Below are 25591 nucleotides of genomic sequence, written 5' to 3'. Positions count from 1 at the left end.
TCTGCATTAGGCCTGTCCATACAATAACTGTAGAGGAAATTCTATATTGCCGGTATAATACAAACGGTCTATTACACATTGTGGAGGACCACCTATAAGCAACTTTCAGACTATTACTAATTAATGCATTATAGCTTGTCCTTTACTTTAAACATATAATAACTGCATGGGAGGGAGGATAAAAAAATTGGATTGGCTAGGTTAGAATTGGTCAGAATGAGTATAGAAAATTTATTGTAGGCTCAATTTGGTTCTCCACATTTCTCCAACTACTTTTTTTGGTGATGGATCATCAGGTCCTCTATCTCGCTGGCCAGACGTGAAGTACAACCATCCATCCCAGAATCCCGCTAGAGTGGTTTTCACACGATAAGGCATCCTTCCAATTACTGACCATTCCTGTAACCATAAAGTCGTGAAGTTATAACAGAAGCAGAAGTGACAATAGGGACAAAAGTGTAGAGAAATAGATAAAAGGTACTGAAGGGTTTGTCTTTTTCCTATTTATACGTAATTGCACATTCAAGAATACAAAACTGAAGGCGTCTGATAACAGATGAAATGGCTGAGCTGAATAACTTCTTTTAGTGAATAAGTTGTCAAGGAGGTTCTGAGCTCCTTAATGGCTGAAGTTGGGTTCTATTGCTATACCTTCAAATAAAAGACAAAGATTAAGTTATTCAGTTCAACCGTTTCAGCCATTATCAAATGACCCTTGCATCTCGTTAGTCTGTGCGGGAGGAAAAAAAGGGAACATAACACATCTTGATTAGAACTAAAAGCAGGGCAGACCACCTTGTTTGGAATGGTCAAATAGAAACGGTACCCCTCCGAAAGGACAACGGATTGATCATCTCAAATCCAGTTGTTCAATTATTGATTTAATACCTCCCTCCTATTCAAGGATCTCATGAAGTGGTAGATTTGATTCTAGATCTGTACTGCTCACAATCACGAGTGAACACACCAGTGTTCCATCCACATCAGACCCGCACCGAAGTGTCCGGAGCACTAGTGTGTTCACTCGTGATTGGATGCATAGCCCATTATATACAGCTTTGCAAGCATCATATCCCAATTTATTTTCTCAAAAAGCAACATACATTTTTCCCTGGGGTAGCACGGAGAATTTCCATTCAAAAAAGGGAAGTATACTTTATTCTACTTCAACTAATCTCATGCATCTGTGTTCCTTGAAATTTGTTGATTATATTTGTTTAAGTCCATAAAAAACATGGATATGAAGCTTCACTTTAGCACATGGGAAGCACTAAAACTGAATAAATAAAATCCTACTCCTAATACACTTGGCTTAATAATCCATCATCACATTATCCAATAGCAGAAAGCTCAATATCAATCTTATATGGACTAAAATCCCATTATATTTATATATCCCAGGGGAGAGAAAATGGTAAAGATAATCTTCATCAATAGGATATCTTATTATAACAAATAAAAGTTATTTATCAAAAAAGAGTTATTATAAATAAAATTGCTGCAAGTTCTCTGGAGCAACCAAGCGTAGGCAACCAAAGAGCTTTCTAGAGTAGAGAGAGAAGACATGAAAGAATGAATTTGTGTACACCTAGATACAAATTACATATCCAGCATGGAAGTGGAAAAAAGAGGTCAATGATACAAATTACATATTGAAGGTTGCAAATGGTTATTGTACACCTAGATGAAACTCTTGTACCGAATAAGCATTTAATTTCAGTGAAGCTTGTAATAATACAAGAGGACCTAAAGGGAAGCAAAGTCCCATGGAACTTTCTACCATTTTCACTTTGCTGGGTTGTGCAGAAGGAGAGATATAGCATTGTTTTTGAAGCCAAAGTATCCCTTTCTGATGGTGATCAACAAAACTGAATGGATGTTGATGTGGTGGTTAGGGTATTAAAATTGTTCTCTGTGGTTCCTATAGACAGCTTCATGAACCACTGGTAAGTATTATTTTTCGAAGCCAGAATGGATACATGTAAATATCGTAGCAAAGCTTCTGTACATGAAATTTTAGGGTTTCTCAACCTCTTCATATTAATACAAATCATACTTATTTATCAGAAAAAAATAAATATATAAATATAGAAGAGGACCTTACCAGTGTATCTAACTTAAATCGGAAAACTTCTCCAACCAGAATCATCTTCTTGGTTACAGGATGCTTTTGTGTTGTGCCTCCAACAATAACAATAGAATTATTGACTAAAACCCATGAAAACTCTATATGAGAGTTAGGTTTTGGCATGGGGGGCAAGGTTTTCCACTTCATCTCATCATCAAGCATATAGACATCACCATATTGAACCTGGAAAGACAAATTGGAAGTTAGAAAATGGCAACGGAAGAAAAAGGAAAAAAATGGAACTTAAAAAAAAAAAAAGAGAAGTAAAAGGGAAGAAATTAGCTAAAATCTAGAAAGTTGCATTTCTATAAGAGAAATTAAAGCAAATTCTGATACTCCAAAGGATGGGAGTGTATCAGAGTCTTGAAGTAAAATTCTAAATGTACTTCGATTTTCTTTAAAAAAATAACAAATGCATCAACCTTAGGCAAGCAAAAACCAGAATGTGTGACAATCAGGGAAATGGTAAGTTAGCAAGACAAAAGTGAATTGCAGCTTAAGCTTTAAAACAAGCTGTGGCTAGTTGGTAAAACAAATAAGGCTCTCAACAAACATGATAGAAAGTTAAAAAATTTCATCTTTTCCTCCCTAGTTCCTAGCCTCAAAGCCAACTGAAACAACTTTCAATATTACAAGACCCCAGATAAGCTGGGACCAACATTGGATTATGGCCTTTCTTTGTTCTATCATTTATCAGAATGAAATATCCACACATCAAAATACAAGCAAGAACATCAATTTCCATTCAATTCTTTTTCTTGGTTTTGTGCACTCTGAAATACAATCTCTAATTAATATGCAGAAAGGATGACAGTGCCAGGACTCGATCCAACTTTAGAACTTATAGAAAACAACATCTATGAGCTCATTGATAATTAACGTAACACCAAAGAACCATATAACAAACCTCATGCCTTCGGGAGCATTTGAAAATAGGTGATCCAGGTTTGGCCATAAAATCACCCTCCTGCCCACCAATAACAATAAGCCGATCATCCACCACAATGCAGGCTCTACAAGAAAAATAAACATTAAAATTAGAAATAACGAAGTTAGTTGTTTTAATCCTCTTATAAATGAAACCTAAAGAGGCAGTGTTGGCTCCTTCAAAAGGAAACCTATGATCAATCATGCAAGACATGAATAACAATAACAATGGGTAAAAGACTTGAACATACCCCAGGTTTACAGAATGACTTAAACATACCCTGAGGTTTCAAAATGAACTTAAATATACCTCGTGGGCTGACCCCACTGGACTTAAACATACCCTCCATCGGTAAAAGTTAAAATATAAACTCATAAAAAAAATTAAAATCCTATTTTTCCTATCAAAGTTCTTTAATAGATAAGTCCTTATTTTGAAAATCTGAAACTGCACTTACCTACAACTGAACAGTCACACCCAATTAGGCTTCTTGCAAATTGAACAATCAGTGAACATGAGTTTGTTTTCCATGTCTACTGACAAAACCCAGTGCAGATATCATGATGATACAACCATAAAATACACCACCTCAGTTCAACTGAACAGTGAGTAAATACGACTGTTCAACCAGGTGAACCATGATATGCCCACCACCAAGGTGAACCACAAAACCCAGCTATTCATGATACAGTGGGCCAAACAATCACTAATCTGAAACCTGATGTTTTCTATCAGATTGCACGTTTTCTCATAAGAGAATACCACTTAAATTGCTCAACCCAGGTAAACCCGAAACCCAGCTCAAACAATAATAACATCATAATACATCAAGAAAAATTATTCTCTTTACCTTTTTTTCAAATTAAGCTTTTATTACTCACAACCTAATAGTAACAATAGAAAGGCTTCTAAAGGATGGAAATTAGAAACCATACATTAAGAAAATGGTTTTATCTTCTTGTTAAAGTTTATGCTACAGGATTCATCAAAAAAAAAAAAAGTTTATGCTACAGGGGTAATATTGTCTTTTTCGTCCTTTGTTTCCTAGTCTAATGTCATGTGCAACCCTTGGAGAGCTTCCACTCCACACAATGCACACTATCCTTACAGAGAAATCAGCTTTAGCTGTTGCAAGAGGTGGTGGTGGTGGTTGAGGTACTCATGGAAGAGGTGTGGCTAGAGGTAATGGTCGTGGTGGTGGGGGTGGAAAAGAAAGAGATGGCGGCAAAATTCGTAGCAGACATGGTCAAATCTGGGAGTGCTCTCATTGTGGTCCTGGATACAGTTAATTTTTGCTATGACTTGCATGGCCCACCCTCTTCTTGGGCCAATCATGCCTTGGTGGAAGTAGTAGGTGGAAGATGACACCCACTACTAGTTGGCAAGGATAAGGAATTGGTTTCCATCACCCTGAGGAATATGAGAGACTTCACCTATCCTCTTCTTCCAGGACTACTGCTACTCTTGCACATTTAGGTACAGATTGTCTTGTTTCCAGTTCCAAAACCTTGTGTAATTAACTCTGGAGCTTCAAATTGTATGACTAGAACTTTAGACTTGTTCATGTCTTTATCCCATCCCCCCACTTTAGACTTGTGTAAAAATAACCATTAATTATTATAATTGATGAAAATGTTGTTATTAACATAATAAAAATAAATAAATCAATAAAAAAGTAACAAGATAAATTAAAAACTAACATTCATTTAAAACTAATATAAAACTAATACAAAATTATCTAATAATTATTAGTTGTATAATTAATTTTTACTTAAATTCCGTTGAAAAATAAAAGTTTAATATAACAGTTAAGTTTAATAAGGATTAATAAAAAGAAAAATCGATAAAAATTTATTAATCTTAAATATAGTTTAATTAATTTAACAATCCTATGAATTACCTTCCCCTCTATTTTGACCTTAACAAAAACCTCCCATATTGTTTTGAAAAAATGGTGCAAATACCTTCCTTCCATTAACATTCGAAATAGAAAATGTTGATGTAATGCATTAACTTTTTAAATACCAAAATTACTCGTATTCAGATGTAAATTTACTAAAGTACCTTAAAAAATGATTTGCTTCCATTTACTTCACTTCAATCTTTTTACCTTACTTCATCCAAAACAAATAGAGAGATTTACTCTTTAAAAGGTCTCAAGCAAAATAAATTAGTGGAATCGAAGGGTAAAGTTGAAACTTCAAATTGTGTATAGTACCACCTTAACAAATGGTAAGGGTATTTTTGTAACTTCAATGTCTTTGTTATTGAAAAGCACAAAAAGGAGGTATTTACACTTTTTTCAAAACTATAGGGGTCAAAACACAAGGATGGTTTATAGAATTGTTATAAGAGGAGTTTTTTTATAATTTTACCTAAAATAATACAAAAATAATTACAAACCTAATAAAGTTTAAAATTAATAAAAAAATTAGCAGTAATATACAAAAAATATAATATCTAGACACTTGGTGTCTGTTGTATTTTCTACAATGTTTTGCTTCTCTACTTTCTTTTAAAATTAATAAATTCTTCTTATGAGTTACTCATATATATATATATATATACACAAAAAAAAGACAAATTTATCTAGAGAATAGAAAATTAGCCACTCTCACTAAAACACAACTTGAATTGTGGTCAAATAAACTAGACATAACCCAAAAATATAATGCTTCAATTGAACTTAGAGCTTCTTCCTCAAATTTTTCTTAATAAAACCTGTGCAATGCACACGTCCCCACTTGTATTATAGTAAGACTAAATATATCCACATAAAGGCTAGGTATTATGAAATAATGAAAATATAAGTAATCAAGTTCATATAATTAAACATGGTCAAAAGAGTACATTTGTGCCAAGAAACTTGGAGAAAATAATTATCATTACCTATCAAACCATTTGGAGAAAATAGTCACAGTAATTTATATCACAATCAGCATACTATTTGTTAGAAAAGATGGAACACAAACCTGTGGGGCCCCCCACGGGGAATGGGCACTTCATTTCGCCACTGTTTCTCCAATGCTTTTCCATTCTTTACAGCAATACTCCAATGCTCTAATCCAGGTGTATGGCGATTCTCCTTGCTGCCACCCATTACGTGTAACCTACCTCTCCAAATTTGAGTTGCTGGGGCATACCTACAGATAGATATATTGAAAGCTTTCATTCAAGAATCTAGATCTAAAAATGCAACTTTACAAGACCTGACAATCAATATGGATCTAACAGCTTATAAAAAGGTGCATCAGACATTACAAATCGCTACAAAATCTAGAACACAGAAAATAGTGTAATGAAGACCACCCAAAAACCTTAGTATCTATTAAAAGAATATCGAACATATCATATGTATGTGTGTGTGTGTATAAGGGCTCTTCTTGCTCAAAACCCCCTTCCCATTTTTCTCAATTTTTTGATTTTTTTCCCTATTTTTCCCTCAAAGAGTAATGAACCGCGTCTTCATATTCATTCACATCAAACGAGAAGCCTTTTGTTTCCTCACATCTCCCTACCATGTCAGTTACTCTCTCCATTAAGAAGATGCAAGTCTCAAGCTAGAGACCCTTTGTCTTCTCTCAAATCTTGTGTTAGCAGAGGTCGAATACAGCCATTGTCATAATGTTTTCTTCTCTCAAATTGGCATACAGACGAAAGAAATAGGATATGATACCCTTCATAAAACGTTCTAAGGCCCAGAAGAGAGGGCATTTGTAGGTCAGGTAGATGTTGAGTACAGCCATTTTCCTAATACTTTTGGGCTTTAAGTTTCAAAAATCTTTTGGCAGTGTGGCTCATAATTTCAGAAGGCTTTTTTAGGTCAGTTCTCTTCACTAAATGCCTCATTATCTGTTCTTGCATCTTCCTCAATGGGGTTTTCTTTCTTCTTCCTAAAATATTTTGTATTTTTGGCTGGTTGACCATAGAAACACACGAATCTAATAGAGAGATCATCAAAATGCCTAGATGAAGATGGTTTTGCCAACAAAAACTTCATCTAAGAATTTTGCTTTAAACAATGGCCAATCAACCACCTAAAAATTTGCAGGGAGCAGCGATTTTGATCTGCTCTTTTGTTCTAGCGCCTTCCCCTTTTGACACATTTTATTTTCCTCTTCACAGCAACCATTGTTGCATCCATGGAGAGGACATCTTATTTCTGAAAAAAAAAAGCAAGTCTATGCCCTATTTTTTCCATTATTTAACCTGGCATTAGTTTTCTTTGTTTAAGTTAGGGTTTAGATTTTTTGATAATTTCTTAGAGTTTCGATTTAAATTCACTTTTCATGGATGGTAATATAAATCATTGCAGAGTTTACTTAAATTTCAGTGGTTCTACGATGCAATAAGCAGAGAAGTAAAAGAGAAAACAAAGACTATCAATGTTTGGATGGAACCCTCCTAATCCAACAATCAACATAAACTTTGATTAGTTGATGCCTCAGTGAGACAACATCGAGAATCAGCAGTTGGATGTGTAGCCAGGAACCACCATGGAAAAATATAAGGAAAGTTGCAAGACCCTTAAAATCAAACAATTTTCATTTTTAAAACACATTAAAAATGAAAATTTAAAAATAAAATCAAACATATTCAAGCATGTAAAACTCTCAATCTCTTTATTTTTTCCCACTTGCACTACTTCAAATAGTTAAATGTGATGCTTTGCATTCTTAATTCTATGAGCTGCCTTTGTACCAAGCCCCTCGAGGAAAGCCCAAACAAGTTCATGTTAGGCATGCCTAGGCACACCAGGCACACGCCTTTTCAAAGTGATGTGCCTAAGGGCCTAGGCAAGACGCATACCTTAAAATGCACCTCACCTGTGCACCTAGGCACACCTTTTAAACCACTGGGCTCTATATGCTAAGTCTATTTTTTCCTTCTCATTGTTTTAATTTTCTTAACATTTGCAGTTTGCCTCCAGTCAAGCAAGTGCTTCATTTGGTGCCTACTCTCCCAGGTGCTAGGAGGCCCACCCTAGCACTTTAGTGTCACCTAACAAGCTAACACTTTTAAGTACATTTACAGTGCATAATAATTAATGGATTGGGCATAAGATTAAATATCTTGCTTTACATATTAACATGATTAGTAATTGTTTTATTGAAAGGTCGAAAAATGCTTCCATCAGGTCAAGAGGATATGATAATAATTAAGATGGACAACTAGAAACAAAGTAAGGAGCCAGTGCTTGATTCAATAGTAAAATAGCATGGGTTTGAGTCTGAGAATGGTCACTTTGTAAGGAAAGAAAGAAAAAAAAAAGCCAAAAATTAGCTCCATATCCATTCTACCCTAAATGATATCTGTTAAGTTCTTTTCTAAAGATGATTGGATGGATATTATTCTTAACCCCTATTTTGATATGGTTCTCATTGTGTAGAGAAGCTCATTTATTTCTCTTTTACCCTTAATTTCATCCCTTTTGTATAATATTACCTCTCGCATGTCAAAAGAGAGATAAAAACTATATTCTTCATTATTGAATAAAAAATAATGCTTTACATGATTTTGGAATAAAAGGTAAAAAAACTACCATACACTTATCTAAATCGTGACCATGAAGCATACCTGGGTACTGGTAAAGGGGGCAACTTCCCCCACTGTTTTGTCTCTGTGTCCAGCACATATGAACGAGTTATCGGCCCTCTGCATTGTGGACCATATTGTCCACTGACTATGTAGATGTATCTCCCATCTGATGCCACTCCTAAATGTGAATGAGCCATTTCCTTTGGCATATCAATCCTTCCACCCCATGTATTGTCCGTAAAGTTATAGACATCAACATGAGAATGCACCTATAAGGTAAAAACATAAAGAATAAACAGAAAACAGCCAAGGTCAACTGATTATGTAGAGTTTATGTATTAAAGAAACTAAAACTACAACCACATCAATTGCTCATTGACAGGAAGACAAGAATCACTAAAATTAAGTGGAGAGCTACAACATTCCATCAAAAGCATTTATTATTTTAACGTTTTAGTTGAAAAGAACCATCACTTAAACCAGAAGCTCATTTGTGTAGAACTTAGGAATACCCTATCATGTCTATTTTGATCACTTCAGAAAAAAACAATAGTGATCTAAAAAATAAAATAAAAAGAAAATCAAGTGGAGAGCTACAACAATCCATCAAAAGAATTTATTATTTTATTAATGTTTTAGTTGAAAAGAGCCATCACTTAGACCAGCAGCTCATTTGTGTAGAACTTAGGAATACCCTATCAGGTCTATTTTTTATCACTTCAGAAAAACAATAGCGATCTACCAAATAAAATAAAAAGAAATCTGTGATACAACAGACTGCTAGCTAAGAACATTGCCATTTAGCCCAGTGATTCTAGCTTATCTTATCAAATATTCTCTCTCAACTATGATGCGTGAGGACATTATGAAGGGTTCATGTAAACCAAGTTAAACAAAATGCAATGCACTTTCTTATATTAACTAGAAGTCTCATTTATAAGGTTTACAATAAGCTCAAAAACCAAACAAATTGATAGAAAAAAACTGCAAAATCCATTGCTTCAAAATTTTCAGAAGCCATTGAACAATGCAGGCCGTTCAGGTTATACAATTCAGTTCATGTCGTTACTTCGGAAAATTGGTTGGATATAAAGAATGAAGATCACATAACGACCTTCGTATTAAGCTGACACTCACCATTAAGCAATCAAATTGCAAACACTTAAACATTGAAGTGAGTTCATGAATCAACCAAAGACCATAAGCAATTAAATCCCATAAACTAAGAAAAAAGTAAATAATCTCGAAGGGTGGAGAAGGAGTCTCACGTAGTCGATGGTACCATATCCAGCAAGCACGTAGAGAAGATTCTTAATCTGTATCGCTGACCCATCAAGACGAGGAACAGGGGCCGTCGCCATCTGCTCCCATTTCAGTTCTGGTGCAGGTATATCAGCGTAGGTTGCGGACAAGAATCTACCAGGAGCCGGGTCTTTATTAACTTCATCAGTTTTTTCCTAATGCGAGTGCAAAACCATTAAACCTAAGTAGATCAACCCTTATTAACGAAAAACAGTCGCCTAAAAGTCTAACACACCCAATCAAAAACCCTAAATAGAATAGTCGTCCAAAATCGATAAAACCTGCTGGAATTATGTTCTATATCTTAAGAAATGCTATGTCATTAATCCAACTCACCTTTTCGACATTATGTATGACCACACTCCCAGATTTCTCGGAAGCCCAGTTGGAGGCGAGGGAAGAATAAGCGGAAGCCAAGGAAGAAGACGAAGCCCAGAGAAAGTCAGAAATCAGAGCGAGCGCTAGAAGGCCTACAAACAAGAAGAGAAAGAAGAGTCTTGACGAAACGTGCTTAGCGTTCGGCCTCGCCATTTCATTTCATTGAAAGCCTTGGAAAGAGACAGAGAAGAGAATCCTGGGAGAGAGACAGAGATGGGGGTAGACGGAGATGCCGAGAGATAATTTGAAGGTGATTGAAAGGATCTAGGAGAAACGATGGTGGGAGGAAAATGGTGGGAGAATGAGAAAGCATGGGCGCCATTGGTTTCCGGTTTCGCCTTCGGCGCCATGGTTTTTCGTCAATCAACGGGTAGCATGTGCTTTCTCTGCACGATAACACAGCTGTTCCCGCTTTAATAACAGCTCACAACCAAAATTAAATTCGCATCAGCGCCTCACACAATAGCGAACTGCCACCTGTCCGACCGCACGTGTACTTCCTGTGACGCATATGGAGCTAATGGGACGGAAGTTAACTCCCAAAATCCTATGCCCGCTTCCTCTATCGATTCTGCTCTCTGTCCGTTTGCCTCGTCTCATCTCGAAAGTCCAGAATCGAATTTGGATAATTGGATTCCACGCTTCCTCTCCGGCATCGGACATCAATTCAGGTGATCACACCATCCGGCAATTTTTCATAGGGTGCAAGTCGGGCGGGTTGGGCCCGGTTTATGGTCAACTCGGACCTAGTCCTAAATTTTGGGCTTAAAGCCTGAGCCAAAAGGTAAAATCCGATTTTTCTAGCCCTTATTGTAATTTAATGCACTTGGGATGGGTTTGGGTTAGTCAATAAACCCACTCTAAAATTATAAATATATATATATATATTCAAATTTATATCTATAGTATTATAAAAAATACGAATAGCCTCTAAGATTTCTAGAATTTTTCTTGACTAAAATACCCCTTTTTTGAAATATAGTATCTTTATTGTGAGAGTAAAAAATGTAAATTGAATACTATTATTCAATGCATTCAATTCCCTCATTAAATCTCACATTTAAGGTATTAACTCCCATTCACCCTCATTGAATCATATGTTTAAAGCATTCTTATTTATTCTCATCACTAAATTCCACTAATTAAATCAATACATACTAAATTAATAATTCCAATAAAATAAAAAGTTGTACTTTTAAAATCTACATGGAAAAATAATGTTTTTCATCTAGGTGGTGGTAAGAAATTAAACCATTTTGGGTCAAATGGGCCAACTCATGTTGCCACAATTAAATAGTAAAAATTCAAAAAAAAATAGAAATTAAAGAAAAATTTAGGAACGTTTTTAATATCATATATTTGACATATTAAACAATAACAATTATGATAAATAAGAAATATTTTTACTAATTATGGAAATAGAATATACAATTTAAAACCAATTATAAATAAATATTTTTACTAATTATGGAAATGGAATATACAATTTAAAACCAATTAGAAATAAAACTATTTTCCTATTTTCTTCTCTCTCATTAAATCTCATATCTAAATTATATTCTCTCATTAAATTCTATATTTGAGATATATTTTTCTCATCATTAAATTTTACTAGTTAAACCCACAACATGAATTTTAATAGTGAGTGAGAGAGAGAGAGAGAGAGAGAGTTAAGGAGGAAGCAAGAAAGGGGGAAGGAAGAAAGGAGTATACATATACTAGTAATTGTACATGTGCTTTGCACATGGGGATTTTTTTGTGATGATAATGATAGTAAATAATATATTTCCAAAATTTTCTACAATTTTTGTTTATATTTCTATGTCTATCAAAATTATTATTATTATTTGTCACATTTATTTTTGTTTATGAATATATGATATTAGAGAAGTGACCAAATGTTTTCTACATTTTTTTGTATTTTTTATACTTTTGTGTGTTTTTATCTCTTATTATTATTGTTGTTGTTGTTGTTGTTTAAATATAACATCAAGAGTTTGACACATTTTGACTCAAAAGGTTGAATTGTTGATTCGCCACCAATAAAGAAAACAATTTCATTATTGGCTTGATATTAAATTTGTATTTTATTTATATCATTAATAAAAATTATTTTTGCCACACTTATTTTTCTTCAATATGGTTAATTAATACATGATTCAGTAAAAAATGAGAGTTAATACCCCATATAAGACTTAGTGAGAGATAATTGAATGAAGAGAAATGTAGTAGTTCAAATTACAATTTGTGACCTCACAATTAGAGCAAGACCAAATTCAAAAATAGGGGTGTTATAGTCAAAATATGATTCAATAAATGTTAGTTGGAGTGAATACCTTAAATATAAGACTTAATGAGTGAGATTTGAATGAGGAGAAATGCGGTTATTCAAATTACATCACACTAGCAGGGCCTCATGCAGTTCTTGGGAAAATCCAAAATCATGTAATAAGATAAAAGGTATTAACCAGGCTGAGCCAGGTTTTATCTCAGCCCAAGGGTTGGGCCTGAGGCCTAAGCCCAAACTATACAACCTAAGCCCAGCTTGCACTGAAATTTGATACACTCAGGTTAGTCAATCAACCCACACTAAATAACTATTTTTGTAAGCTAGCTGATACAAAAAATAGGTAATAACCTATGCTTACATCATACATGAATAGCTTATAAAAAAATTATGCACATATGCATATATACATACAAATATGTGTGTCTAAACATGCATATACGCATGCATATAATTTAAGGGCTAGGTTCAAGCCCAATTTAAAAAATAAAAAAAAAGACTAATCTTTTGAGCCCAAACCCATCATGAGGATTGAAAATACAGGTCCAACATATATAAAATTGCCGGTTGGATCAATCCGCTTGCCCAAGTTGCACCTTTATATAATACAACGTTGCATATTTTGAAACCTGTTAACTAATCCAGATGCTGCATGGATGAAGAATCCATATCATTCACCTATTACACGTGTCATATTATTCACAGGTTTGGGTAATTGGGTTTCATATCAAACATGGGTCTATCAAACACGGGTCAAACATAAACCATTTCCATTGTCGTCTTCACCCCGTTTGTTGAAAAGGTACCATCAAATCAATTGACACACAAAAAGGTGGAAGACACGCTTTTGAAGTTGTTTTAATCAAATTTTTAACTAAAATTCAAATGTCTTATGACCAAAAAAATAAAAAAATATGGCGATTATACAGAAAAAAAAAATCCAATGAAAATTTTTGTAACCGAAGCGAGATTGGCTTCAGTCAGCCTATTCGAACACCGTTTAAACAGTCTTTACAGCCTTACATCAAGAACATCTCCATATTTATGTAATTTATTTCATGGAGAGATATTCCCAATACATTTCCAATGCAAGGCTATAATGGTTGTGAGCTTTGCACTGACTGAATCTTAGACTCAATGAATGACGGCCATGTATTCTTTGCATGGGTAGTGGTCTTCCCTTGTGTCTAAGTGTCTAATACTGAACAGAACCCTTGTTTACATATTAATAATGGGTATTATTTACTTTCTTTTTTTCCTTAGTTTTCACACAACAATTTCCTCCTATATATTGGACTGGATTTGGTCCAATTTGGTCCAGTCCAAAGTGAGTTAATTGGAACAAAATAAGGGTGTCTGAAACAAGGTTCAAAGTATCGACACGTATCATATCGGGAGCTTCCCGATAGGCTCCTACAGAGGGTGTATCGGGGTTTTGACCGGTTCAGGGGGTGGATGGACCTTAAACAGGCCCCTCTGAACCGGATTTGAAAAAAAAAACTACTGATACTGTTCGATACGCCTCTACCAACGTATTAGGTGTATCAATATTTTGAACCATGGTTTGAAACTAAATAACAAAGTTTTCAGATGATGGTGTTTTTTTCTACAAAGAGTGGCTAACGCCTAAGATAGTGAAAAACAGACCTTGCATATAATGGTCGTTGTATTAAGCGACCATTGTTGCTTGATATGGGTCAAGAAGATGATTCATATGGGTTGGTTTCTTTGAATTTGACCCATATCCGGTTCGAGTCTGATATGGCATGTGCTAGTCTGAACAGTCTTAGGCTCTATTTGGTTTGTAGAAATAGGGGTCTAGAATCGGAATCGGATTGGGCTATTTCGATTCCAATTGTTTGGTTGGGTGGAATCAGAATCCCATTTCTATTTTTGTTGGAATGGCATTCTCCCATTTGAGGGAGTGGCCATTCCCTTCCCCTCCCTTGGGAATGAAATCTCATTCCTGCTTATTTCAATTCTCGTTCCCAGTCCTATCTGAGCCAAACAAACTATGGGAATAGACCATTCCAATTTCGATTATAAACCAAACGGGCCCTACTCATGTAGTCAACTCCGACCTAAAAGGTATTTTGCCAAGCCCATTCCAAACATAGGTGGAAAGGTAAAAGCTAAACCATAAAAAAAAACATGTAACAAAAAATGGTTAACTCTAGGGTCTCATAAAAGCTAAAACATGTAAGAAAGCTAAAAAAACTTAATCTATCATGTTATTTCAAAAGTTCTCCAAGGATTTAATCTGCCATTCCGAGATTTTAATGATTTTCCTAGGCTTTTTCATGCTCAAGGTGTTGTTTTTGAATCTGTTCATGTTTGGTTTGAATTTGACATTTCAGTGGTAGAAAATGTAAATTTGAAATGGCCATAATGACTTTTATGTTAATTTCTGGGCCCAAGAGGGGTTAACTTTGGGGTTTTGGGTTCTTTTCGTTTACTTGGATTGTCTTAACTGGTCTAATGGGCCAAGGTGAATTAATTGAAGGGCTGACATTAGCCTTCACTCTTTTGAGGTTTTAGGTAGGAACATATGAAGGGGCGATTTAATTTGGTGCATTGAAACAAAATCTTTTTTATTTAACGATTAAACAGGTGAATTAGGTCATGAGAATTGATGTACTGGATTTTTCTGGGTCTCTAATCATGGTGGTGAAGTCTGATTGGCCAAATAAGTCCTAGATGATGGAGATATATGGATGATAATCTTTAATTAATGGGATTTATTAAAATAGAATCTTAGCTTGATGAGGCAGCAAATGAGGAAATTTTGAGATGAAATTTGGTGGATAGGCATTTTTAAACATCCTGGATTTGATGGGAAAGTTGGATATTTGATCAGAGGTATGAATTAAAAGATTTTATTTAGATCAAGATTTTAGCTTATAACTTTTTTTATCAATGATAAGGCTTGAAAAGGAACTTAGCTTGTTTAACGATCAAATGGGGAATTATGTCACGAAATCTGATTCACAAGGGTTTTTTTGTTTTTAAACATGGTGGAGAGGTTTGATTTATCAAATAATCTTGGATGATGGAGATCTATGGTTGTCTTTTTCTAATTAATGAAAGTTGCTAAAATGAAATCTTTGACTTGATGGTGGGTCAAACAAGGGAATTTTGGGATAAAATTTAATGGGTAGGCATTTTAAAATATCCTAAATCTAATAGGAACATTGGATTTTTATCAAAGGCATGAATTGAAAGATTGGGTTTGTATTAAGGTTTTAGCGTATGGTTCATGAACAAATGAGAATGCTAAAAAAATCTTCCTTGTTTTGGAGGGAAATGGAGGAATTTAAGGATGAAATTGGACGAATAGGTTACTTTGAGGATCTTGGGATTAATGAGAGGTGTTTGGTTGCTTGGGCTACAACTTCTCATGCGATTAAATCATAAACATGAGATTGGAATCTTTATTGATCGGAAAGTTAAGATCTAAGAAAGAATTTTAAGTTGGAGTTTGGTGTGTGGGCATGAATTGAGATGAAGAGTTAGGTGAATGGTTAAGATCTAAGAAATAATTTGTTGATCTTGGTTTTCTAGTTTTATTCATCTAAGGCTGTCGAGATGGAACATCGACTTGAGGTATAATTTAAAAAAAATGAAGAACTTTAAGTTGGAGTTTGTCATAGACTTGAGGTATGATTTGGGGGGTTGATTACCACAGTATCTTTTAGGCAATGGAGGTATTGGGATTTGATTTGTTAGAGTTAAGGTTTTAACACTGTGTGGATTAGAACATCGGATAGGATATTGATACGATGAACTGTGGATGTTTGGAGTTCATAATTATGGAGCTTATGCGTGAAAGGGGATTTTGGCTTTTGACAAGTCTCAAGTTGGTCTGTTTTGCTTTCAAGTCCTTTGGGGTCTCAAAAGAGGGTATACGGAAGTAGGGTGAAGGAATCAAGCAAAAATTGGGTGCTAACACCAAGCTAAGGTTTAGTGGCTGAATTTCATTTCTTTTTTTAATCTAAACATCGAGAATCAAATTCTTTGATTTTGGAGAATCAACTTCTCCTACGACCAAACTAACATCAGATCAAACCAAATTTGATTTCAAGTTAAATTATGAGCATACTTGATACGAAGACCATAAAGTGTAGTTCGCATGCAAATTGGTGGTTCACACCCAAAATTTAATCTCAAATTTCTCTCTCAATTAAAGATGCCGTAGGTGATTTGAGGAGGTTGCTCTTGCAATTAGTCTTAACCAATTTGCTTGGATATGTTCAATTATTTTGTTTGATGTTTTGTAGAGGAAAGGCAATAAAGAACAAGATAAAACTTTTTCCTTAAAGAATAGGTTGAACAAGGGTTTGTGGGTAGCAAGAGAGTAGAAAACAAGGTACAATATGTCAATCTTTACCTCTTATCTCTTTTTTAGAGATCCCAATTTTAATGTAATTAGGACTATCCAAATTTGATTTGGTTAGACTTGTAATTTCATTAGTTATGATGGAGATCCATACCTAAACTCATACCCATATTTGACCCAATGTACAACTTAAGTTACTATGTGAATAGTCTTACTAGCTAATGGGCTAAGGCTCATTACTTAAGTGGTACATTAACATAATTGTTGCAAGCCTTATTGGGCTTGAATAATGTATTATGTGGGATCCACAAAGGTCTTATATTTAGGAATGGTAACAAGCAAGGTATCCGTGAAAACTACCATTTCCATTCTCGAACCCGTTTAGGCACCCTTTATCTCAAACTCGTTTTACCATTTACCTTTCCCTTCCAATTTCCAAAACCTGTTCCACCTAATTATTATTTAACATATCCTACTATTGCTATCAATTACGAATTTGAAATTCAAATTTAATTACCTTAATTAATACTAATTAAATCTCCAAATATTTCATTTATCATAAGGGAAATTGTCTAAAACTCACCATGAGTTTTCAGCATCTCTTAAACTCACCACAACTTTTCAAAATGTCTAAAACTCACCATGTCACTAACTTGACGTTAAACAGACTAATGAGCGTTAATATATTACCATTTTAACCTTCATAGAAAAATATAAAATGTATACAAAATAAATTAACTGGTGTTAATATATTGCCATTTTAATATTTAGACATGAAAAAAAGGAAAAACATTCAAAAAAGTATTTTCAAATATAAAATACATAAAAAACATAGAAATTACAAAAAATATAAAAAAATTATAGAAATTGGAAACAAAATAAAACAATATTTTCAAATTATAGAAATTATAGAAATTGAAAAACAAAATCAGAAAATAAAATTTGTTGAAAAAACACAAAAAAATTATAGAAAAACACAGAACTTGTAAATATATAACAAAAATACAGGAAAATTTATAGATTGTAGAAAATAGACAAATTTAAAAAACAGAAATTATAAAAAACATTAAAAATGCAAAAAAAAAACAAGAAAATTGAAAATTGAAAAAGACCATTTTTCCTCTAACTCACTATTCAAGGGTAATTTGGTCATGAAAATTGTTACTTATGCTGACATGGACAGGAAAATTTATAGATTGTAGAAAATAGACAAATTTAAAAAACAGAAATTATAAAAAAACATTAAAAATGCAAAAAAAACAAGAAAATTGAAAATTGAAAAAGACCATTTTTCCTCTAACTCACTATTCAAGGGTAATTTGGTCATGAAAAATATTACTTATGCTGACATGGACATGTCTCTTAAGAAGCATTAACAATGCACTAATGGAATGTGAGTTTTGGAAAATAAAAACTTACTAACATGGTGAATTTTAAACATTTTGAAAAGTTGTGGTGAGTTTAAGAGAAATGTTGAAAACTCATGGTGAGTTTTAGACAATTTCCCTTATCATAATTGACTCCATAACTAACCTTATTTAACACACCACTTATAACATTAATTAGCTTCATTAATTATCTTCATCTTATAATTATTTCAATTAATTCCATTTAAGTATATTTAAAACACATATTGTACAAAATTAAGATATTCAAAATAGGGTTGTTCATAACAAGACTCAAACCGACCAAACAAACCAACCCGGTCGGACCCAACCCGAGTCGGCTGGTTTTTCTTTAGCATCAGTCGGTTTTGCGTTACAAAAAACATAAACCGATGGTTTGGTTTGGTTTCGATTTTCATGTGTGAAAACCAAAATCGAACCGACCTGAACCGATTGAGACACCAAGAGAATCATTCACAAAACCGACCCAAATTGACTCAAATCGACTTGGTCAGTTTTACTTAGTTCAGGGTCGGATTCAGTTTCATTTCTAGGTAAACCGACTAGGTTGGGCCGATTTGAAAAGCGCCAGTAAACCAACCCATGAACAACCCTAATTGAAAATAGTTGATCCTATGTTGCTTACTTGAAACATAAGTGTTTTAACCACTAAGCCACTTCATGATATCTTGTCAAATTAGCATTGATAAGAAATTATATTATATCCATCTGTGTTAAAGTATATAAAATATTCATTTGCAAATACCTAAGTCTTGAGTCATAAATCCCATAATCAAATCAGCTTGAATGATTTTGCCCCTATAATCTCAACTATCCATTTAAAAGTTTTTTTTTTATGACTAATTTCTTAGGAGAATGTACTTTTTCTACTACACATAACGCTATTATTTATTAAACTTTGTTTATTTTAAATTTTGTAACCTTTTTATATGATCATTAATGAGATTTATAGTATTAATTTGTTAAGCTATGCATATATGTGTATACCAATGTTTCCTTGGTTCATTATACATCCGATTTTTATGGTAAAATTACACTTCACATAAAGTCATAAATTATTAAAATACAATTTTCTTATGTATAGAGTTATTAGAGTTGTAGATTATATAAAATTCAAATATTTTTAATATATACATATATATATGTATATATATATATATTTGAATTTCATATATATATATATATATACATATATATATATATATATATGTATATATATATACATATACAATTTTCTTATGTATAGAGTTATTAGAGTTGTAGATTATATAAAATTCAAATATTTTTAATATATACATTATATATATATATATATATATATATATATATATATATATATATATTTGAATTTCCATGGTGTATCCATGTGTATGCTAGATTTTCCATTGTATCTATACATATCCAAAGAATATCCAAAATCCAAATACATTTCTTTTAATTGCATCTTCAATATTCTTTGCATTTTCCGATATCTTGAACCTTGCACTTGATTTTACATCACATAAGTAAAATGTGATGCCCTCTTAAAAAGTAATAGATAGATAGATAGATAGATAGATAGATAGATAGATAGATAGATAGATAGATAGATAAATAGATAGACAAGTTTATAATTGGGTATCGGGAGTAGGTACCCACATTAAATATAATTGGGTTTGGGTACCGGGTACCCTAAGGTCAAAACCCAAGTCTGTCCCAAACCCTATAGGGTTTAAATATAAAATCCCAAATCCATCCCAGACCCTATAGGATTTTGATTAACGGGTCCTATTAGGGTCAGGATGGATTAAATACCCTAAACTTTCCACGAAATTGCCATCCCTATTTATATCAATCTATATAGATTCGTCCCATGCTAGAAAGCACATGGCCGAATTCTCTGAATAAACCCAATGAACCCCTGAACCAACCAAACTGGGCTTAATATGGGCCCAACTAGGTTCTCAGCAATTCATCATTTTTCCGAGACATAGCTATTTTCCCATAACTTCAACCTAGACTATCCTTATCTCTGTTGGCTTACACTCATCCCCCGCTGATCACCAGGCCATTGACAAAGTCAATGTTATTTATGAAAATTTGTGCTTCAGGAGAGAGAAACTGACCAGAGACATGGTTTCTGGGTGATGAATCAACCCCAGTTCCACTGTAGTTTGAAAGCTTAGATTTAGTATTTACTTAAACTTGTCAACCACATAGATATTATTTACAAATGGGTAGTTGACATATACATGGACGATCCATGATCCATCCGATACAGAAATCGGGGAATCAAATAAAAATGTTTTAGGTGGTGTTTTTTAATGCCTTAACAGAGTTTGCATGTGATGAGAAAGATAGATATATTAATCTATAATGTGAAACTCTTTACTTTAATGCTGCATTATTAGAATTGGTTGCTTCTTCATCTTCGCTCCGATGACTGCATTATATTATATTACCAATATTTTTATATTAAACTATAATAAAGACACTTGAATTTCCCTATGAGATCACATTGGATACTGTCTTTGGAAGAGGTGGAAGAGGGGTTTATGGATATTAAAGAACACACAGTATTAATATTACTAAAAAATCTCCATTTGCTTTGTATTTTTGGACTCCAAATTAAACGGCAAATATATATATATATATATATGAATGCGACATGATCCGTTGTCTAGCCAAACTGTTTTCAATGGCTTTGACAAGAGGACAGTTCCGTAACCAGCTCCGGTACAGATGGATGTACTGTGTAGCTAGCTGGCTATCTAGTGGTCTAGGAGGAGAGAAGTTGCTTTCCATATATAGGTTAATAGGCACAGATATGGATATACTCACTCTACATTGGAGCTCTTAAAACTGTTCTTGATATAAAATTGACTACAGTTAATAAGCTTATCAGAGTCATTGTGTTCACACTTACTCTCGTAAAAGCTAATGAGGTCTTCAGGAAAAATTGACCTTGAATTGAATGCTTCAGTCATAAAATGGGTTTAAGAAATAAAGTTATTAATAAGGTTATTCATCTCATCTCATCTTTGGGGCCATTTAACTCGTGGCAAGTCTGTTTTGAAAGATCTTTTAAAAGTTTTAATAGTTAAAAGATGATGTGAGATTTTGTATCAAGATCTCATTAGTTTGAAGACTGTTTCGTTTAGGTACATCTGTTTGTGTGTCTTTCTATGGGAAGATGAATTGAAAAGGCTAAGAAAAGTTCCATTTGGAGCTTCCCAAAAATAACTCGAAATGGGTTTTTTTATGTCTTTTTGGGATTTTGGTTTTCAACGGTTAGATCTTTTTCCAACCAAATAGAAAAAAAGACCAAAATGCAAGCTGTCAGACTTCTAACCCGTACAAAAAGACACACCAAATGGAGCTGATACTAAGCTTTAATTAATCATGTTCATAATCGGTACGAAAGAAGAATAATCTTGCAGATGGACTAATTTTTAATATATAATGCAATTATATGCAACTAGTCTCTACTCTGAAATGGATTTCATACACCAATATGTATAAAACGTTCTATACACGTAAAGTCAATTAATCCTCTAATCTCTCCCGGATTGTTAGTTTACTAGTTTCATAACGTAGTGATTTGATGATTAACATCGCATTAATTAAATTAAAGCCCATCAATTTTCTCTTTTTTTTTTTTGGGAAAAGTGGGAGAAGTTAAGACCCATCAATTTGAACTTTTAATTTCTTCATCATTTTCTTCAGAATCACAAAACACAAGATTCAAAACTGAACAGATGCACTCAGGAAGTGTATGTTTTGTTGCAATAGTGCTTATGAGCTGCAATTCTTTTCCCTGGTGATTCCATGACAAGTGCCCATGTGACCCTAACACAATCTCATATAATCAACGGTCCAACCCAGATGTTCAAGTTCAACCAACTGACTTGGAGAAGATAAAAAAGAAAGCTACATAATTAAATACATCCATGTCTTCTGTTGCCAAGCACAACAGACGCAGACATATACACAACTAAGCTTCAATATACAAGGAATCTCAACTACCAAAAAACCTTAGCCAATTAACAGAATATAAAAAGAAAAGAATGGTGGCAAATCATTTATTCAAGCAAATTATGAGCTGCAAAAGTTCCTCCACCAAAAGAAATTAGCTGATGTGAAGCTTTAAATCTCTAAAATGTTGAAGATTAATTAGGACTGGACATAAGAACTTTTATAATTTGATTCCTTGATTAATTTCGAAATAGTAACTTGGTCCCTGCAGATAGAAGAAGTCTATACTCTACCTTATTCATATAAAGCTTTTAAAGTCTTCTCTCATACATTGCCTTCAAAGACTAAAAGAAAGTAAAAGAAGACATCAAAGGGGAAAGTAGAAAGAAAAAAAAAATGAAAAATTATCTGCACAGTGGATTCTGAGGATGGTGAGGTGGAGTCAGCTCAGCTTCTGATGAGCAACTCTCTCCCCCAAAACCATACTCATTAATGAACAAAGCTTCCTTCTTTTCCTGTACCACCTTCAATATCTTCTCGAAGACAGCGACCTCACAGGGAATCCTCAATACTCCTTCCTGTTGAAACCCAAATTCCTCTTCTGCTTCTCTCAGTAAGATCCCGAAGGCTCTATGACTCAAATACTCTGTTGGGATTATAAATCTCTTCATTTCCTCTCCCACACAAACAGCAAGATATCCTTTCGGAACAGTGTCGCCTGAAAGTGCTGACATGGAGATTTCAGAGAAAGAGAGTGTCTTCTTCAGAAATTTGATGCTCTTACTGCCACTGCCGTTAGTGGTAGCTGTGGTGTTGCTGCTGCTCTTTGGTGCGTTTGCAAGCTTCCTCCATTTTTTCAGCATCCGCTGAAGCCTAACTATATCGCTGATCTTGTTAGACTTCTTGGAATCCATGGTGTTCTTGAAAGACTGTGTTCGTTTGGTTTTCCCTCTGCAGAGATTTATAGAGAAATTGGGATGCTTGAGTTGTGAGTTTTGATTTTTCACACCATATTTTTCTAATATTTTATGCTATTTAAGTTATTAATTTACATGGGTTTCTGTTGCAGCTGCCTAAAGAATCAAATTCCATAGTGGGTTTTTATTTGTTTAGTCCCTAGCTAGATCAGTACCTTCCAGATTTTTTTATCCTTTACTGCTGTAATCTGTCTCTCTCTTTATTGGTTCCTTTCCTTTATCCTATATGCTGGGATTCCTAACTACTTCAACCCTAAAAGCTTGTCAAGGGTTTGTAAATGACTAGTACTGATACCTCAGAACTCCAACTTGATCAGTTTCTTGTTACTTCTCAGATCTTCCTCAGTGTCATTGAGATTAAGAACTGACTAGTTGTTGCTTGGTTTCATCCAACTGTCTCAGCAGTCAAAGCCCGTAGGGAACTCGTCTTCTTCAATAATTTAGTTTTTCAGCTTTGCCTTGGTATTTTCATCACTTTAATTGCTATATGATGTTGTTAAGTGCTTTATGCCTTTGATTTTGCATTTGTTTATTGAGATTATATTAGTGCTTGGAGGATCGTGGAAGGTGGCAATCAAGAAATTTCCATGTGAGTATGCCCATTGAATTTGGTTATAAAAATTATAAAATGCATCTACACTTAAGGGTGTGTTTGGTTTGTGGGAATAAAGGTCTAGAATTGGAATGGGACCATTCCCATTCCAACCATTTGCTTGGGCGGAATTGGAATTCCATTCCCATTCCTGGTGGAATGGCATTCCCCCATTTGAGGGAATTTTCATTCCCTCCCCCTCCCTTAGGAATGAAATCGCATCCCAGCTGATTCCAATTCTCATTCCGATTCTTATTTGAACCAAACAGACCATGGGAATAGACCATTCTGATTCCGATTCCAACTGCGAATCAAATGGACCCTAAAATCACTTAAATTTCCTTTTTCTTTAAATGACTGTTGGTAAAATTGAACTCTGATGTATTTGAAAAGCTAAAAAGAGTAGCATTCGACTCGTAAATAATTATAATTTGCATTTGTTTTGTACCTTTGAATATAGTTGAATTGTTTGAATATTTGAATGTTAAAATTGTTAGAGAATAAATACCTATTCAAAGACCTCATTTAACAATTTAAGCTTTTAGGTTAAATAGTTCATTGAGATGGTATTAGAGCTAGTTTAACCAAATGGTCTTAGTATTTGATCCTCTTCACCCCATTAAAATTAATTAAATTTCAGCATAAGGTATAAATGGGTTTATGCATATCCATGCTTCAGACCTGATGGGCTTTGGCGTGAGAAGACGTGTTGAATAAAAACTTATTTGGAGAACTCACCTAAAAGTCTAAGGTGATGTTTGGCATCGATGATGATTTCTCCTTGCTAATTATCCAGAAATCTGTGATTTCTGAAATCAATGATTTTTGAAAAATCATCAAAATTTGTTGTTTGGTATCATTTATGCCACTAGTGGGAAGAATACCTCAAGGTAAAATCTAAAACATAGTAAAACTACATGTATTAGCTTATTATTATGACAATGGGTGGTGTTGTAACAATCACTTTATTTGAAACTAAGGGCACCCAAAAGCTACTATTTTTAAAATCCAAAGTTTGGAATTCCAGTAAGAATGCAAAACATTATATGATGGAGCTTGTGCAATAGGGGAAGTGGGATGGGGTCCAACCACAAGAGATCAACACCCTAATCCTGAATGAACTACTATAACTTGTGGCTATTTTTCTTCTTCAGATGATCATGGAATAAAAGGCAAGCCTCCTCCCCTAGTGAAAATGTATCACCTTTAACACAACATAACCAACAACTATCTAGATGCTCTATACATAGAGACCCTCCAAGAAGAAACCAAAGAAAAATCAAGATGTACCAAAGCAAATATCTCAGGTCCTTGACATACTAGAGATGATACATAGTGGGCCTTTTGTGGGTGAATGCATGATAAAATTAGATGAAATTGGATGTAATCATTCTAATTAATCCACCCTATTGCAAATCATCTGTATTGTTTTCTACTAGTATATATACCCATAAAGAACGGATGTGGTGGTGTGAGACAGCAAATGAGCCAGCAATGACTATGTGGTTAGAACCGCTTTCTAAAGAGAGGTGGGGATAGGAATAATGGTATTTTTTTTTGGATGGTAACATGTAAGAACTATGATTGTTCTTTTGTTTTAAGGATGATGTTGATTTCTAAGGTTGAAATATACTATTCTTTTTTTGGATGTTGGAACTTTGGTTGACTTTTGTGTTAGAGATGATTGTTGATATGTTTTGTTTATGTTTCAATTTATTGATGGCTTGTTATTTAGGAATGATTGTTATGTGATTGTATGTGTTTG

General features: G+C 34.0%; 2 protein-coding genes across 3 annotated transcripts; both read right to left on the bottom strand.

The window, feature by feature from the left end:
* Nucleotides 1-19: 19 nt before the first annotated feature.
* On the bottom strand, nucleotides 20-10666 carry LOC104599159 (kelch repeat-containing protein At3g27220-like). 2 transcript variants are annotated; one of them, XM_010261569.3, is made up of 7 exons: nucleotides 10233-10666; nucleotides 9863-10051; nucleotides 8634-8863; nucleotides 6029-6199; nucleotides 3036-3141; nucleotides 2105-2311; nucleotides 20-399 (listed from the first exon to the last, which is right to left on the bottom strand). In XM_010261569.3, exons 1-7 carry the CDS (start codon nucleotides 10425-10427, stop codon nucleotides 232-234), a joined length of 1266 nt encoding a protein of 421 aa, XP_010259871.1. In that variant the 5' UTR covers nucleotides 10428-10666; the 3' UTR covers nucleotides 20-231. The 2 variants fall into 2 exon arrangements, with proteins under 2 accessions (XP_010259871.1, XP_010259872.1); XM_010261570.3 differs by lacking the exon at nucleotides 20-399 and adding an exon at nucleotides 1413-2002.
* Nucleotides 10667-22484: 11818 nt separating this feature from the next.
* On the bottom strand, nucleotides 22485-25308 carry LOC104599158 (auxin-responsive protein SAUR32-like). The gene has a single exon (XM_088899129.1). The coding sequence runs from the start codon at nucleotides 23169-23171 to the stop codon at nucleotides 22662-22664; it is 510 nt and encodes a 169-aa protein (XP_088755255.1). The 5' UTR covers nucleotides 23172-25308; the 3' UTR covers nucleotides 22485-22661.
* Between the last annotated feature and the right edge of the window lie 283 nt (nucleotides 25309-25591).

This window comes from Nelumbo nucifera, chromosome 2 (genome assembly GCF_055504915.1).
Source record: "Nelumbo nucifera cultivar China Antique chromosome 2, China Antique-T2T, whole genome shotgun sequence".
Lineage (NCBI taxonomy): Eukaryota > Viridiplantae > Streptophyta > Magnoliopsida > Proteales > Nelumbonaceae > Nelumbo > Nelumbo nucifera.
Note: the sequence above shows the minus strand (reverse complement) of the source record. Positions and strands in the feature narration are given on the sequence as shown.

Excerpts from the sequence above, each read along its gene's own strand:
- LOC104599159 (XM_010261569.3), bottom strand. The coding sequence starts at position 10,427 with ATGGCGAGGCCGAACGCTAAGCACGTTTCGTCAAGACTCTTCTTTCTC. Across the intron at positions 8,864-9,862 it reads GATATGGTACCATCGACTAC|GTGCATTCTCATGTTGATGT; the intron begins GTGAGACTCCTT and ends TTTACCTTATAG. Across the intron at positions 6,200-8,633 it reads CCCCCTTTACCAGTACCCAG|GTATGCCCCAGCAACTCAAA; the intron begins GTATGCTTCATG and ends ATCTATCTGTAG.
- LOC104599158 (XM_088899129.1), bottom strand. The coding sequence starts at position 23,171 with ATGGATTCCAAGAAGTCTAACAAGATCAGCGATATAGTTAGGCTTCAG.